The sequence below is a fragment of the Egretta garzetta genome, unplaced genomic scaffold (assembly GCF_000687185.1).
Source record: "Egretta garzetta isolate BGI_Z169 unplaced genomic scaffold, ASM68718v1 scaffold248, whole genome shotgun sequence".
Classification (NCBI taxonomy): Eukaryota; Metazoa; Chordata; class Aves; order Pelecaniformes; family Ardeidae; genus Egretta; species Egretta garzetta.
In genome coordinates this window covers 2885623-2901901 of record NW_009260596.1, presented here as the reverse complement: position 1 = coordinate 2901901, position 16279 = coordinate 2885623, and the positions used below count along the sequence as shown (strand labels likewise).

Sequence of the window (16279 nt, the reverse complement as noted above, 5' to 3'; positions counted from 1 at the left end):
CTTTCCCTGAGTAATGCTGGGAAGTGCACATTGCCACTGATGTTCTCTGGGCTGTACATTCCGTAAACTCTTATTAAAAAGCAGAAACAAAAAGAACAAAAAATCCCAAACCAGGGCAAATAGTGTAGCAGTGATCTTAGATAAGTAAGTATATATTCTTGGGCTACAACCAGTTTCATTTGTTACTCCTTGGATTGAAATGGTAACATAGTATATCATACCAATGATTTGTAAACTCTTATCCTGGTATATAAACCCAGCATCGCTTCACAGTTTGGTTGGTTTGCCTCACTCAGGCAGTGCTGCACTGTTCAGTTTACCAAAATACTCGTGGCTGCTCTCCCACTTGGTGGTCCATCACTCTGTCATTGAGGCTGACATGCTGGGCAGGTGCTGGCGGGCTGCGCTGCAGGGCCCCCTGCCCTTTTTCTGGGACCCAGGACCCCCTCTCTTCCCCTGTAACACTTCTTAAAGAGAAAGCAGAAAATGCGTGGCAGTTTTGAAAAATGATGCATAATTTAACTTGCTTTGGCTTCCTAAAGGGAAAAAAATCTGGCTGCACTGATCTGCTATGTTATGGTGGTGGTGGTAGCAATAGGGGTTTTTCTTCTATGCAGATGAACATATGGGTAATAAATTTTTAATTTAATTAAACGGTTCAATTACAGGAGCTTGTAGAAGAGCCAGAATAACAAAAGACTGTACTCATCGTCCTGCTAGCACCTCCATTTTATCAAATAGTCTGGACAGTGTGAGTTTAGGGGTCCCTTTAATGCCTGAGGAGTTTACAAAGCTGAGTTCCAGCTTGCAGGGTTGCACCAGGTAGCAGGGAGCTGTCGGTGGCTGCTCTCGCTCTCCCCTTCCTCAGTCATTGGACTGCTGAGGACTGCGCAGGTTTTCATTGAAACGGTAGCTTAGAGAAGTGACCTTGAAGCCCAGGGCTGGGAGAACCTGAGAAATAAAAGTTTGGTTTCAGCACTTGCTCGGCATCTGAAAGACTGCAGCTGAAGTACGGTTTTCCCAGCCTTCCTTGTGATGAGTCTTTTGAAGCACAGCATTCCTGAAAGGATTTATTGGTTAATTTAAATTGAAACTCTGTTTCAAAGTCTACAATTAAACAGAATTCACGGTCTTTTTATGGACTTACTAATAGTAGTGCAGCGTTAAATTTGCAAAATTATTTGTATCTTTTATGTGGTAGTTGTTTTGGACTTCTAAGCCTAACACTTGGCTTAGTTTGTGGTTGTATTATGCAATGAAAGTGGGAAGTACTACCAAACTGTCAACTATTTTTATTTCTTAGTAACACTGTTATTTCTATCATCACTTCTGAGTGATTCCAGGCTTTATTCTATGCCCTGTAGTGAAAGTTTAATTTCCTTTATCGGTACCTTCTGCCTGGTCCTTTCTTGTGTATTAGAGGATGCCAGCTTGTCTTTGTATAGGAAAGAGCAGCGTAATGATATCATTGCCACCTAAACTTACCTGTCAGACTTCTCAGTCGATACTTGACCATGTTGTCTGTTACCTTGTAGGGGTTTTACAGGTGCATGCCTGTGAAGGGGGTGCTTTCTGGCTTTCATCCTCTGCTCTCTGTCCCTAATGCCAGTGAAGGAAGGTCTGCACCCTATAACATTAATAATTTCTGGCAATTTTAGCAAATATAATTATTTCAGATCTCATCCTATCTGACAGCTCTGGAAAAGCTTCCTAAGGGAAACATTGCAAGAAGGATGGTTTCGAACAATCCTGTTTAAGTCAAAGATTTTTTTTTTCCCTGCTGTGACTAACCATCCTGGCCCACAAAAACTGTCAAGAACATTGTCAACACTTGCTTAAGTGGTTGCTCACAAGTGAACTGTGTTTTTGTTTCAGCTATGTATTGGAGGAGGCAAGCCAAACTTGAATACTGCTTCACTGGCTTCTTCAAAGGAGAATGTTATTGTACATTGGGTTTCCATGGGCCTTCATTTGTAATTTTTGAGTATGTGGGATGTCCATTTCTGTAGACATGTAAAAGAATGTTGTCTTTGGTCAAGGCAAAGGAGTGAGCTGGTATGCATATGCCTGAGGGGGTGTGAATGAAAGCAAGAGCGGCCTTCTCATCCAGACCTCTGCTTGCCTTTTTGCCAATGACTTTCTGCAGACTTTCATTTCATTAGGGTAGGTGGGATGAGTCTGTCCCTCTCACAGTGCAGATTTGACTTCTGTAGCTTCTTTGAAACAGTATGATAGGGATCAGTGAGGACATGTTGTTGTATGCTTGGTGGCCTGAACTACATGGGTAGTAGATCTTGAGTAAGTAGTATATCTTGAGAAAGAAAAAAAAAGTATGTTATGTACCACAGCTTCTCTGGAAAGGACACGGTGGATTTTTTTCAGCAAATTTCATTTAGACTTTCTTGCAAAAGGAACAATTAAAATGGTAAAAAATATTGAACATGTTAGAGGAGCAGCTTGACAAATTTTCAGAATGATTGCCTGAAATTTCATGCAAAACTGCACATGTATTTCCTATGAACTTTGCAAACAGAAAAAAAAAAAAAGAAAACTCTGAATGTCAAAGTTTTTTGATAAAAGATAATTTTAGTTTCAACCTACTTTGATTTTAAGAAAATCAGTGTTATCAATGTTGGATTACAGTTTATTAAATTCTTACCATTTCTCTTCATAGAAATTGTTTGGATTGCTCCAAATCTTCAATCTTTCTATCAGGAAAAGGTTTAATTTTAACTGTGTGATTTCCTAGAGCAATATCTACTGTTGTTGTTATTATGTTGTTATGATGTTCACATCCTGGCTGATATGATAATGAAGGCATTAAAAGTGTATTGAATTAGATCTGGATAATGCACCATCATTGTAACCTTGTCTTCTTATTAATAAAGAGAAAAATTAATATCTTATTTATGCTAGATATCAAAATATGGGGGGGTTGTGTTAGTTATTGTGCATGAGTTAAGGGAAGGAATTGCTGGTCTGTTATACTGCATATGTCAAAGAAGCTGCACCATTTAAAATTACATACTGTTTTAGGGCATGCTACCAAAGCCAAGTGAAGTCCAAGGGAAAACAGAATTTAGAAATTAATTAGAGAACAAAAACTCAAACCTTCTCTTTTGGGTAAATACTTTGTGTAACACCAGTGCATTGTGATACGCATTAGTATCTCATGCCATAATATATTTACTGTGGAAGGGTTCACAGTTAGAAAACGGACAAACATTTCTCTTGGACCGCATATTTAACTTAACATTTACTATCAGTGATGGACTTCTGCATCAGAATTCTTGTTGCTTGATGATGTAATGGTTTTATTACAATGAATCTAGTCAGTTGACCATTGAAGTTAATGAAATAAGGGAAATGCAAATTCCTGTTCTGAACAAGTCTTCATTTTACCTAAATACCTGGGGAAAAGGATTAAGGCTTAGTTATGAATCCCTTTCATGCTTTTTTCCTCTTTTCCTGAAGTGTTCAATGATTGCTTTGATGTACGTCTGCCAGACCTTGCTTCCTGACTCTAGAGACCAAATTTTCAAAGGAAATTTTAACATGTGTTGCCCCAAAGACATTTTGAAGTCATTAGATGTACAAAATCCTTAGTCCAACTATAAAAATGTGCATGAAAAATAATAGTGGCATGTGCAAAAATTGCTAATGAGATCTTTTAGTACCTTTAGCAGGTAGCCAAAATGTAGACAAAAATGAAAAGATTTTTGCAGCCTCATGGGTTAGAGTACCTTGACACAGTGAAATGATGCTGGCTTGTATCTCTGTAGTTTAGGGAAGGGCAGAACAATGTTCTTGTTTGTCCTTAGCTGTAACCGGAGGCAGCAGAGTCTGGGGCTGTGCTTTGCTAGTGCCAGGATAGCACTAGGGACCAGCATTGATTCAAACTTGGAGGATTTGTGGCTGCATGTGCCTGGCATTTAGTTTTTAAAGGCTTCAGGACAGTAGGCTGTTGAGATGTAGAGTTCAGGGTAGATCCGTTAGGGAGTGTTTTAATTAAGAGTTAGAGTTAGGGGGCATTTTAATACTACTGTGAGTTCAAGTTCTCCTGGGATTTTGGTTCCTCTGTGACTGAACGTTTTTAAGAAAACACTATGTGATTCCTACAAAGATCTCCGATTAATCACAGCTGTGTGCTGACTACTACCACGTACACATGTGACTTGGAACGTGTCATAGGCAACTTGGCTTTTAAAGGCATCTTTCAAAGCGCTGAAGGGATTTTGTGTATGAGTATGCGGACGGTGATCTATTTACCAGCTTCACCTGTTCACTTGTTGTTTGTTTGTTTTTTCCCTGCTGCAGACTATGTCAGAGAGCCACAATGATCATGCAAAATAACAGTTCAGCCTTGCCCCTGTTGTCAAATGTGAGCTCCTTCTGGAAGAGAGATTCACATGGACAGGGGCTCCTTGATGAAGCAGCATCACTCATTGGCAGCTATGATTTCCCTCAGACCACAGAGAGTTTTCCCTTCACCACTGTGGAATCAACAAACATGTCCCTAAATGCCACAAGCAAAGACCCTCTGGGTGGACACGCTGTCTGGCAAGTAGTTTTGATTGCTTTCCTCACTGGGATCCTTGCACTGGTGACCATCATAGGAAACATCCTAGTGATTGTTGCATTTAAGGTTAACAAACAACTGAAAACAGTCAACAACTACTTCTTGTTGAGTCTTGCTTGTGCGGATTTGATCATTGGTGTTATTTCCATGAATCTTTTCACCACATACATCATCATGGACCACTGGGCTTTGGGAAACTTGGCCTGTGACCTTTGGCTCTCCATTGACTATGTTGCCAGTAATGCCTCTGTCATGAATCTCCTTGTCATAAGTTTTGACAGGTATTTTTCCATCACTAGGCCGCTTACATACAGAGCCAAACGAACAACCAAAAGGGCTGGGGTGATGATTGGTTTAGCATGGATCGTCTCTTTTGTTCTTTGGGCCCCTGCCATCTTGTTCTGGCAGTATTTTGTTGGGAAGAGGACTGTACCTGCTGATAAATGTTTCATCCAGTTTCTAAGTGAACCTATCATCACTTTTGGCACTGCCATAGCTGCCTTTTACTTGCCAGTCACCATTATGAGTATTTTGTATTGGAGGATCTACAAGGAGACTGAGAAACGCACCAAAGAGTTAGCAGGGCTACAGGCTTCGGGCAGTGAAGCAGAGGCAGCACGCTTCGTGCGCAGAGGCACCACGCTTCGTGCACCAGACGGGCAGCTCCCGGAGCTGCAGCAGCTATGAGCTGCAACGGCAGAGCATGAAACGCTCCTCCCGAAGGAAATACAGACGCTGCCACTTCTGGCTCACGATGAAGAGCTGGGAACCCAGCACAGACCAGGGGGACCAAGAGCACAGCAGCAGTGACAGCTGGAACAACAACGACGCTGCTGCCTCCCTTGAAAATTCAGCCTCCTCTGATGAAGAAGACATCGCTGCAGAGACCAGAGCCATCTACTCAATCGTGCTGAAGCTTCCTGGTCACAGCGCCATCCTCAATTCCACAAAACTACCCTCCTCAGAAGATTTGCATGAGTCAGGGGATGAACTGCAGAAATCCGACACAGATTTGAAGGAAAAGAAACCTAAAAAACTGCACCCTCCCAAAAGTGTTCAGGATGGTGGAAATTTCAAAAAGAGCTTTTCTAAGCTCCCAATTCAGCCGGGGTCAGCAGAGGCAACCACAGCATCTGATGGCATCTCATCAGTGACCAAGACATCTGCAGCCCTGCCCTTGTCCTTCAAGGAAGCAACCCTGGCAAAAAAGTTTGCCTTGAAGACCAGAAGTCAGATCACAAAGCGAAAACGAATGTCACTTATCAAAGAAAAGAAAGCGGCACAGACGCTCAGCGCCATTTTGTTTGCCTTCATCATTACCTGGACCCCATATAACATCATGGTTCTGGTGAACACCTTTTGCAACTGTATCCCCCAAACTTTCTGGAACCTGGGGTACTGGCTTTGCTACATCAACAGCACGGTGAACCCCATGTGCTATGCACTGTGTAACAAAACATTCAGAAACACTTTCAAGATGCTACTGCTGTGCCAGTGTGACAAACGAAAACGACGCAAACAGCAGTATCAGCAAAGGCAGTCCGTCATTTTTCACAAGCGGATCCCTAGGGAGGCTTCATAGAATAGTATTTTTTAAACAATTAAAAGAAAAATATAACAAAAGGGGGATGGGACAAGATGGGATGAGACAGGATGGGATAGGAGGGAATGGGAGGGGATGGGGTGGGGTGGGAGGATGGTTCCAGGGTGCTGATTCAAACATTTAAACATCAAGACATGAAAGCAGCTGCCAGGCTTATGTATCCTTTTAATAAATCCAGTTTAATATAAAAATCAAGTCTGCATTCAGCAAAAACTAACCAACTTCAATGTTTTTACTAAGGAATGAAAGACTTAATAAAGTTTTCCTACAAATTTGCAAGAAGCTGTATAGCAGTTATAAACCCATTACTGATCTGCCCAGCTCTTTGATTATAATCAACTCTGGGATCTCAGGTAAGCACATCTAGCTAGCCCAACTCTTCTGTTTCCAAGGAATCCAACAACTTTCAATTCAAGTCACATACAGATGTAGCAAGCTAGCAAAACAGGATTATGACGTTATTTGAGAAACTGTATAAGTTGCAAAATTACTTCTTGTTGTCCAGGTAGAGCTTCCTGTCTACTTCTCTTCTGGTGTATTGTTAATTGTACCCCTAATTCCTGATTGCTGAGTATGTGCAGCTCATGTTATATATATAAATATATTTGTGTGTGTGAGTGTGTGTGTATGCATAACATACATTCACACCTCTAAAATACACACATACGAGGAAAGAGGTTATCTATTGTTCTGGTTTTACAGGGCCTCCCATCGTGATTACATGTGAGTGAAATTAAAAAAAAAACAACAAACAAACCAACCAGAAAATCATATTATAAATCATATTATATCATTATTTGCCACCTGAAATTCAAGTTTACCTTTGAAACCAAAACATGGTGTCTGCATTTCAAATGGAGAGAACCAAAGCGTAGCCTGTGAGCCTAGCAGTCTACAGAATTTTATAATGGGGCACATGCCCAGTAAAACCTTAATCTTGAGCACAGTACCTCTCCCCAAAGTTATCACGCCTCTTTAGAAGAAGTGAAGGTGAAAGGAATCAAAGGCTACACTCAGGGCAGAGTATGAAGATTCCTTTGTAGGGTGTAGGATGGCGAGAGCCCACATCTGGGCTGCAGAGCGCTGGTGCCCAACCCAGCCATTAGCAGGAGCCCCGTTTTGTGCTCAGGCAGCTGCACTGTTCTGGGGGCATGCATGGACCCTGCAATGGCCTTGTCCTGAGCTGCACCATGGGGCTGCACCACCCTTCGTGGAGCCAGCTCAGATGCAATGCACGGTATCCATACAGCTTCCAGTGAAAGTTCGAGTTGGAATTTTCTGGTTTTAACTTGGTGGAGCCCCCCCGCTTGCACTCTCTGTCCAGGTGATCTTCAGATGCAAAAGAGTTGTGTAAAAGAATTGCTTCATTTTTGCACATGAAGGATGCTCACTAAAAAGTGTTTCTTCCTGAATCTGTTTTAAAAATCGTTAGGAGAAGTGCACCTAGATCTGTTTAATGACAGGTTACTCGGTGTTGTGAAAAATGTGGATATTGCCAATTTGTAACCTGGCAACTTTTTATAAAGAAAATTTTAAAAGGGCTTTAATATTTATAGCTTAGATGTGGCCAGTATTTCCTGGTATTTGTGATGTGGTCTGCACCAAACATGATTTATAAAAGTCAGAGATCCCATGGGGAAATTGTACTTTAAACTATTGTTGTAAATCTGATTTAGTTACATGTTGAAAGATAATTTTGTATTCTCCTTTGAACTGACCGAAACTTTTTTTTATTGCTTAGACTCTTATTTTGCTGAAAATAAAACAAAACAAATATCTTCTTTAACAAAGGGGCATCAGTGTTGTGAACCCAGAACTGATGTAAAAGCTGCTTTTGTATTCAGTGTGAGATGGTGTTTACAGATAATTTTGACAACAGTGGAAATATATTAAATGGTGTCTGTGTATCTGAACTATTTAATTTTGTGTTACGTTCATATCAAGAAATATTTATACATACTTCACCAAATGTTTTATTTAATGTTGATAAATATTGCTCTTCAGTCTTCAGCTGTAGTGTCCTTTTAAAGTGATTCATAAAGGTCTGCTTGAGAAATGAATAGAGTATACCTAGATTTCTTGTCACTACGTATTGACAAATGCTCTTAACATGCAAGTCTTTCTTTTGTATCAGCTGTTTAAAATGTCTACCTAAAGATAAGCTTGTAAATGATATCGCAAGTCTACCACAACTACAAGTTTAGTATAAAACATCAAAAAAAGTTAAAGCTTCATCTGTATGTCACAAGTGCATTTGGAGCTAAGGATACCCAGAACTGGTTTACCAGTTTGGTAGCCACATACAACCAAAGACTTAGAATGCACCCAAGTTGCAAAGAAAGTTAATGACCTTTGTTTATAGAAAGAAGCATATATTTCAAATATATTCATTACTCAAGTTGACCTAACTAATGTTTTAACATTTAAATATATATCTATATCTATATATATTGTCATATTATTATCTTCTGATATCTAGAGTAATGCTGTGCCCCTAATACACAAAATGTGAGAGCACGTAAGGAAGGCAGAGTTGATTAGGGGGGCTTATAGTATATTAGTATTGATTTTACAATGGGAAACTATTATTTTTAATGAAGCTAAGCTTCCTTCAAAGCAGCTGTCACCACTGTTTACATATTAGGAAGAGTTAAACCCTTGGATTGTCTTAACATAGAAATAAACAACCTGTATTTTGATGTGTGAAGAGGCTTTAAAATGTTATTTACAGGCATCATAAAATGTGTATGTATGCACATATTGTAGCATAGATCAATTTAGTTAATTATTTATTTAATTGAATATGCACTATAAAATACTAAGAATTTGGCTGTGTTACAGGTACAGTGGGGATCAAATTAATTTGTATATGTCTATGTGTTCGCTTTAAAACCATGCACACACAAAAATTTTAGCTATATGCATAAGCATATTATTTATGAACACAGGCACACAGGATAGGTTGCAGAAGAGCAATGCAAGACCAAAAGGTACAACCAGACACAGCGCTACTTTTCAAAATTACAAGTGATGTAATATTTCATCTGTTTTGAGGAAAATTAAGTCAGAAACATGACAGAAAGCATCATTCTGAGGGCAGACAAACAGCTCAGTCCCATTAACACTCCTCAGACAGAAAGCTGTTTTTTCAGAGACCAGGCATCATCCCCATTAATTGCAATAATACAAGATCAGACTCCATACGGAGAGGATCAAAAACTTGGAGGCAATAGCCAGACAGGAGCCATTGGGTTGTCTAGAGAAAGCTTTGTAGAATAGACCCCATTCCCTGCCAGCCACTGAACAGCTCTAAGACAACAAAATGCGTTATAACATGTGCTTAGCTCTCTCCATGTAAAATAGCGATAGAAGTTTATTGCTTCTGTACCAGTAGAGGCTGTGAGAAATGTCTCGGCCAAAGACCCAGGGACAGGTGTCAGTGTGCATGAAGCACGTTGTCCTTCCCCAGCATAAGACACCTCCTACAAATGTAAACTGCAGATCAGTGTGGCACTGTTCTAAAGCTAAACAAGGCCTGAGCACTTCCCAGGATCTAAACCTGTGGATCTGTATATGCTGAACAATAAATGACTTGAAGGAATCTCGCAGTTTTGTGAGGATACCCACAGAGATGTTCTGAGGCAGTTGATGACCTTTCTCAATTATGTACAGCTTCAGTTTCTTATTTTATTGTCTTTATTATTATATTTCCTTACTTCTTCTGCAAGAATATTCAGAAAAGCCTTGGCTCATTATCAAGCTTGTATATATAAGAAGTTAATACAAGTCCCAAAGTACACTCAGTTTGCCTCTACAAAAGGCACACATCAAAGCAAAAGGAAATTTTTATCTTTTTGCCCTGATCAGCAGCATCAGTAATTTTGAATATACAGTTATCATCATGCTACCAAATATACAGTATCATGCTAAGCTATAAACTGCATTTCACTTGACCACTTGACCATCTGACTGTTTATGCATCCCTGTTGAAATTTATGTTTTGAGCTTCCAAACTCTCCAAATGGCTCCCAGAGTCTTCATAAAATGTAAGCTTTACAAGCTTGTCTTGGAATCAGGCTTTTTCTTTCCTATGCAAAGTTAAGCTGCTCTTAGACTATCAGAAGGCACCTTACTAGCTCTGGCAGTTGCAATGTTGGGGGCTGATACTTTCTTTTCTAAGGACATATAGGATTTATCAGAAAGAACTGGAGCAGGATCCACATATTCCAGGTCCTTATCAGCAGAAATGGTCCATACCACAAGTTGGCTGCTCACCAAACCTGACCTTCTTTGGGGCATCTGGGGATGACCAACCCCTAAGGACATTCTGCCAAACCCCCACTAGCTTGAACTTCATCCAGTTCGTGAATCATCATGTACTGTAAAGTATTTGAAAATTTCTAAAAACATATGTATTCATTGTGGTAACTCTGAATATTCTTCAACCCATGTAAATCTACTGTCCCTTTTCACAGCTTGCTTCCATCTTCTGTGATTTTCTATTTTATGTACTCCTTTTGTCTTTTATCTATTTACCCATGCAAATACCACTGCACTTGCTTCTGGGAGCAGGTCAAAGTGATATGTATTTGCGGATTGCTTCTTGTTAACCCAAAGGATATCTGCAGCTGTCTGGTGAAGTTGAGGTTTTCATAATGATGGCTATCTTTTCTGTCTCATGGACTGGACTCCTGTGATACCCAGGCACTTCTGGTTGGAAGCTTAGCTAAAGCATGTATGACATTCAGGTTTTCATAGAATTTCATAGGATTTTCCTTCTATCAGGCATAGATCATTTGTAGCTTCTGCACTTTCCTACTTCTACTTTTAGGATCTGCCAGACAGATACTAGGGAAAATACTAATTTGTAATGTCTGTTACTTGAGCATTTCTGTATTTGAGCTTTTAAGGTAAGCAGATGGGGGGTAGCTAATCCAACCGTGCTACTTGTTGGAAGCAAGTAGAGTATGAGTAGGAGTGTTTGGAACAATACACAGTGTTTATTCCATTTTATACACTGTGACACCACAATTGGCTGAGACTGACCATCGCAGTGTCTGATGTCACTGGCAGGTCTTCATCGTCTTAATTGGCAAAATCATTCACTGTGCCATACCAGCATTCAGGACTTTGACTACTTTTCACCACCCACATTGTACATTCAATATAGAACACAGATTGTAATTTTTTTTTTCCTGAGGAAAGATTATTGTAGTTATTTCCAGATACCCTCCTAGATGTGCTTGAGGATTTTTTGCTTACTTTTTGAATATTAAAATGGCTCAGGGGAGTTTCAGTTAGCCCTGACAGAGATTGTTTAATGGAAGGAGTACAGGTAATGCAGAAAAACATTAAGGTAAGTGCTACTTATTTCATGGCTTATTCCAACACGTATCGTGCGGTATGCATACTGTACCTATACATCCAAGGCCAGGTTGGACGGGGCTTTGAGAAACCTGATCTAGTTAAAGATGTCCCTGCTCACTGTAGAGGAGTTGGACTAGATGACCTCTAAATGTCCCTTCCAATCCAAAACATTCCATGATTCTATGATTCTATGATCTCTATGCACTACGCATATCTCAGAAGGATAGCATATGTATGACATAGTACTCTGTATGTACATATAGAGAGATGCACATACATATAGGGATGTGTACACAAACTTATGCTGAAATTGTCAGCCATGGTAAACGTTGCCTTTGAAGTCTCATCAACTGTAACCGGACGGTGGAACTGTGTTTAAGTCTACTCTGCTTAGCTCCAAGAAAAGTTTCCACATCTTTCCTTAGTGCATATTTTTCCAGTTGCATCATGTAATGTCTGTTACTTGAGCATTTCTGTATTTGAGCTTTTAAGGTAAGCAGATGGGGGGTAGCTAATCCAACCGTGCTACTTGTTGGAAGCAAGTGGAGTATGAGTAGGAGTGTTTGGAACAATACACAGTGTTTATTCCATTTTATACACTGTGACACCACAATTGGCTGAGACTGACCATCGCAGTGTCTGATGTCACTGGCAGGTCTTCATCGTCTTAATTGGCAAAATCATTCACTGTGCCATACCAGCATTCAGGACTTTGACTACTTTTCACCACCCACATTGTACATTCAATATAGAACACAGATTGTAATTTTTTTTTTCCTGAGGAAAGATTATTGTAGTTATTTCCAGATACCCTCCTAGATGTGCTTGAGGATTTTTTGCTTACTTTTTGAATATTAAAATGGCTCAGGGGAGTTTCAGTTAGCCCTGACAGAGATTGTTTAATGGAAGGAGTACAGGTAATGCAGAAAAACATTAAGGTAAGTGCTACTTATTTCATGGCTTATTCCAACACGTATCGTGCGGTATGCATACTGTACCTATACATCCAAGGCCAGGTTGGACGGGGCTTTGAGAAACCTGATCTAGTTAAAGATGTCCCTGCTCACTGTAGAGGAGTTGGACTAGATGACCTCTAAATGTCCCTTCCAATCCAAAACATTCCATGATTCTATGATTCTATGATCTCTATGCACTACGCATATCTCAGAAGGATAGCATATGTATGACATAGTACTCTGTATGTACATATAGAGAGATGCACATACATATAGGGATGTGTACACAAACTTATGCTGAAATTGTCAGCCATGGTAAACGTTGCCTTTGAAGTCTCATCAACTGTAACCGGACGGTGGAACTGTGTTTAAGTCTACTCTGCTTAGCTCCAAGAAAAGTTTCCACATCTTTCCTTAGTGCATATTTTTCCAGTTGCATCATCTCTGTTTCTGAATGTGGTGTTTTCAGTGTGTTGTGCTTGCTCTTCAGACACTACCCAAAATTTAGAAATGCATGACCAGCTTTCACCTATTCAGCTATCACATCAATACCGCACTAGGCTTAATGCCATCAGCTTAACCAAAATCACTCTGTCTTTGCCAAATAGGAAAATAAAGGCCTCTGTTTCTAACAGTAGATTCTATCTAAGTTCACAGAAGAGAAACTCCTATGTTCATGTGAACATCACTTCCAGGTTCCCAACATGGGCACAGAAATCCAGCCACTATTAAAACAGTTTGAGGCAAATGTCACAAATCTACAAAGGCAAAATAAAGCAAGTCACCACTGCAAATTGTTTCAGGTAACAAGAACAACACTTCTCCCATTAGAAATGAGAGGCAAAAATTATCATCTCTCAAGCCATCCTATTGCTCTGCCCTTTCTGTTGCATGGACTTTTCATTTGCCAGTCCTACAAGCGGAATTGTGCAAGCTTTAATTTTCCTGGTAGAACTGAGAAACGCACAGTATATCTGGATCATTCACCCTTTTCTGGTTTTGTAAACAATAAAACCTTGATTGAGTTTAACTGGGATGCATGATGCCAGCCTTGGGGAAAGTCTTCCAAAAATGGTGATGAAACCATTCGGCTCAACTGTGGTGAGGAGAGCTACCTTTTTTCCAAGCTAGTGAAGCTATACAATCTATTTCACTTGGCAGAAAGAATGGAAAAAAACCCAAGACATTTAAAGTTTTTATAGATGTGAACATCCTCCCTGCATAAGGGCGAATAAATACATGTAAACAGTGCCCAAAAAAGTTCAGCATATGAATGACTCTGCAAGCCAAAAACACACGTCACTGTTGGCATAGCAGCCCGACACCCCGCTCAGGCCTCTGTCAAGAGATCCTTATCATAGCAGTCCAGGACTGAAAAATTAGGCATTAATATGAAAGCAGGATTTGTTTGTCTGGGTGTACGTGCGTGCACGTATGTGCATTTTCCAGGAATCTGATGGGAAATTCTTACTCTCTCCAGGATAAAAGTTATTTATTGCAGTAGCTGGAATGAAAGAGTGCTTGAAATGCTCTGGTAATCATTGCTTGACCATGGCTAATAATCAGAAAAGCACAGGACATGACTGTACAGACAGAATTTAAATTTATTTTTCAAATCATTCATAGGGGTATAGGTTATTTACTTAAAATACTCAAAACTCTGGTTCCTTATAAGGCTTCAAAATATCCAGTACTCTTGAGCTCTGTCTCCCTGCTGCGAGGCAGGAATGACCAGTCTACCGCAGAACTACCGCACCACTGAAGCAAGAGAAAAACTAGTAAGCATGTGTGCCAATTTTTGCATTTGTCTTCTGTACAATGGGTATTGCCCGATGCAGAATCCATCATCAGAGGTGAAACACAAAGTTAGACTGTAGATCCTTGCCTGCTCTCAGAAGCAAGCTGCATAGGGAAGGATCATTGTAATCAGTATACTCAGTGCACAAAAGCGCCTATTCGAAAGTTAAAGCCTAAAAAGTCATGAATTGCCATTCGTTGCTTTCGGAAAGAACTAAGAAAATGCTAAATGTGATGCTAACTATAAATATAAGTTTTTCAGTTGTAAAGTGTATACATTAGAAGACGTCAGTGAAGGAAATACAATCTTTTTCACAAAAATTATCCCCGGGTTTCTAGAGGTATCCCCTCACCCAGGTGACTCTTACCAGAATTCTTCCTGACACAGTGTTGATCACAGGATTTTTGCCCGTCTTCCACTCCAGGGCCCTGCACCAATGGGTGCAGGACCCCTGCCTAGCACCAAGCTGGATGTGGGCTCCTGCCCCTTCCACCCCGCTGGGGGAAGGGAGGGGGCCACACTGGCCAAGACAAGTTCTAACAAGAAAGAGTCATAAGCTTCCTGCTTCTATTTGGAGATGGCGGGTATTTCTGTGACACAAATAGAGAGCAGGAATCTGATGAACATACTTTATGTGTTTCCTGATATGTTTTCCTGTTACTTGAAAGCTTTCTGTGCCATTCTTCTGATTATGGAGCAAAACAAGTCCCAGAGACCATATCTGAATATATATTTTTAAGGCTTGAATATTTTAAATAAATTGACATATTCCTGGTTCTTTCTGATTTTGAAGTATATGGGCAAATTACATGCAGTAATTAAGTGGCCCAGAAATTGCTTTCATAAAAAGGCATCTGTAGTTTTACTCCTTATCAAAAGCTGATTTTCTTCAGCCAAAACCAGTGGAGCTGAACTTCCTGTAAACTGATGAAATAATTAGGAAGCAGTAGAAAGGAGACCCTCACCTTCTGCTACGTAAAAATACAGTGCTCGAGCATTCACTCCAAGTCTGGTATCTATCAATCTAGTTGTAGCCATCAATTTAGATACTATACAAAACATTAGCATTTTTTCCAATTACTGTCCAACTAGCTCTTTTTGGGTAACAGCTGCCTTACTGCCTAGCAGTTCTTCTGCTGGCTAATTCAGTTCTGTGTCTTGGTAAACACTCAGAAAGAATAATCAGTCCTAGTTCCTACTGATGGTGGTTTGCAAAACACTGGCACATTAATTGGAAGAGTAGAGGTGGATAATGATAGCAATGGTTTAGAGGTTCGTTTCATGGCTAATAAAAATGAGAGTAGGAGAAGATGTACTGAGACAGACTCAAATGCTTCCGTAGGAGGCCTGCCCTCTGGAATGACTGCCAGCACTGCACTCCTGAGGGCAGAAGGCAGATGGCCATGTGTCAGTAGAAAAATGAATGCGGTGGCCCAGGTCAGGTGTCCTATGAGCTCTCACATTTCTCCTTTCACTGCTTGGGTATCAGCCCAAAATGTGCTGTCAAAACTTGGCTCCTACTGAACTATCACGGTGGAACATTGTGCTCTTAAGGGATTCTCTCCTGCCAAGATGCTTTGATGTTATCTTTTTTTTTTTTTTTTTTTTTTTTTTTTTTTAACTCTCTGCATAAACCTAATCAGGTGGCACCTTCCCATGTGGAACTTTCCTTCCAAATATATTATTGTAATCTACAAATGACTTTTACCCTGTATGCCCCTGATAACAATTGCATTACTATAAGCTGATAAACTTGTTTCTTTAGTGGCTGCTCGTAGAATGGCTTGCTAGTTAAGATAAAAAGTAAATGATGTGATATAAAAGTCATATCTGATTGTACAATAATAAATGGTGTGCCAAGCAGCTGGTGAGGTAAGCTTTACGTAACCACTAGATGTTGCTTGAACTTTTGAAATGTATTTCCGTGTTCTTTTTTCCTCTCTGAACCCAATGCAGGGGCAGAACACAGAACAAGC

General features: G+C 40.1%; 1 protein-coding gene across 1 annotated transcript in view; it reads left to right on the top strand.

The window, feature by feature from the left end:
- CHRM3 (cholinergic receptor muscarinic 3) overlaps positions 1-6161 on the top strand; it is a 138123-nt gene extending 131962 nt beyond the window's left edge. The window contains 2 exon segments of the mRNA XM_035900256.1: positions 4318-5218; positions 5220-6161. Coding sequence (XP_035756149.1) covers positions 4318-5218; positions 5220-6161 — 1843 coding nt within the window.
- Positions 6162-16279: the final 10118 nt, after the last annotated feature.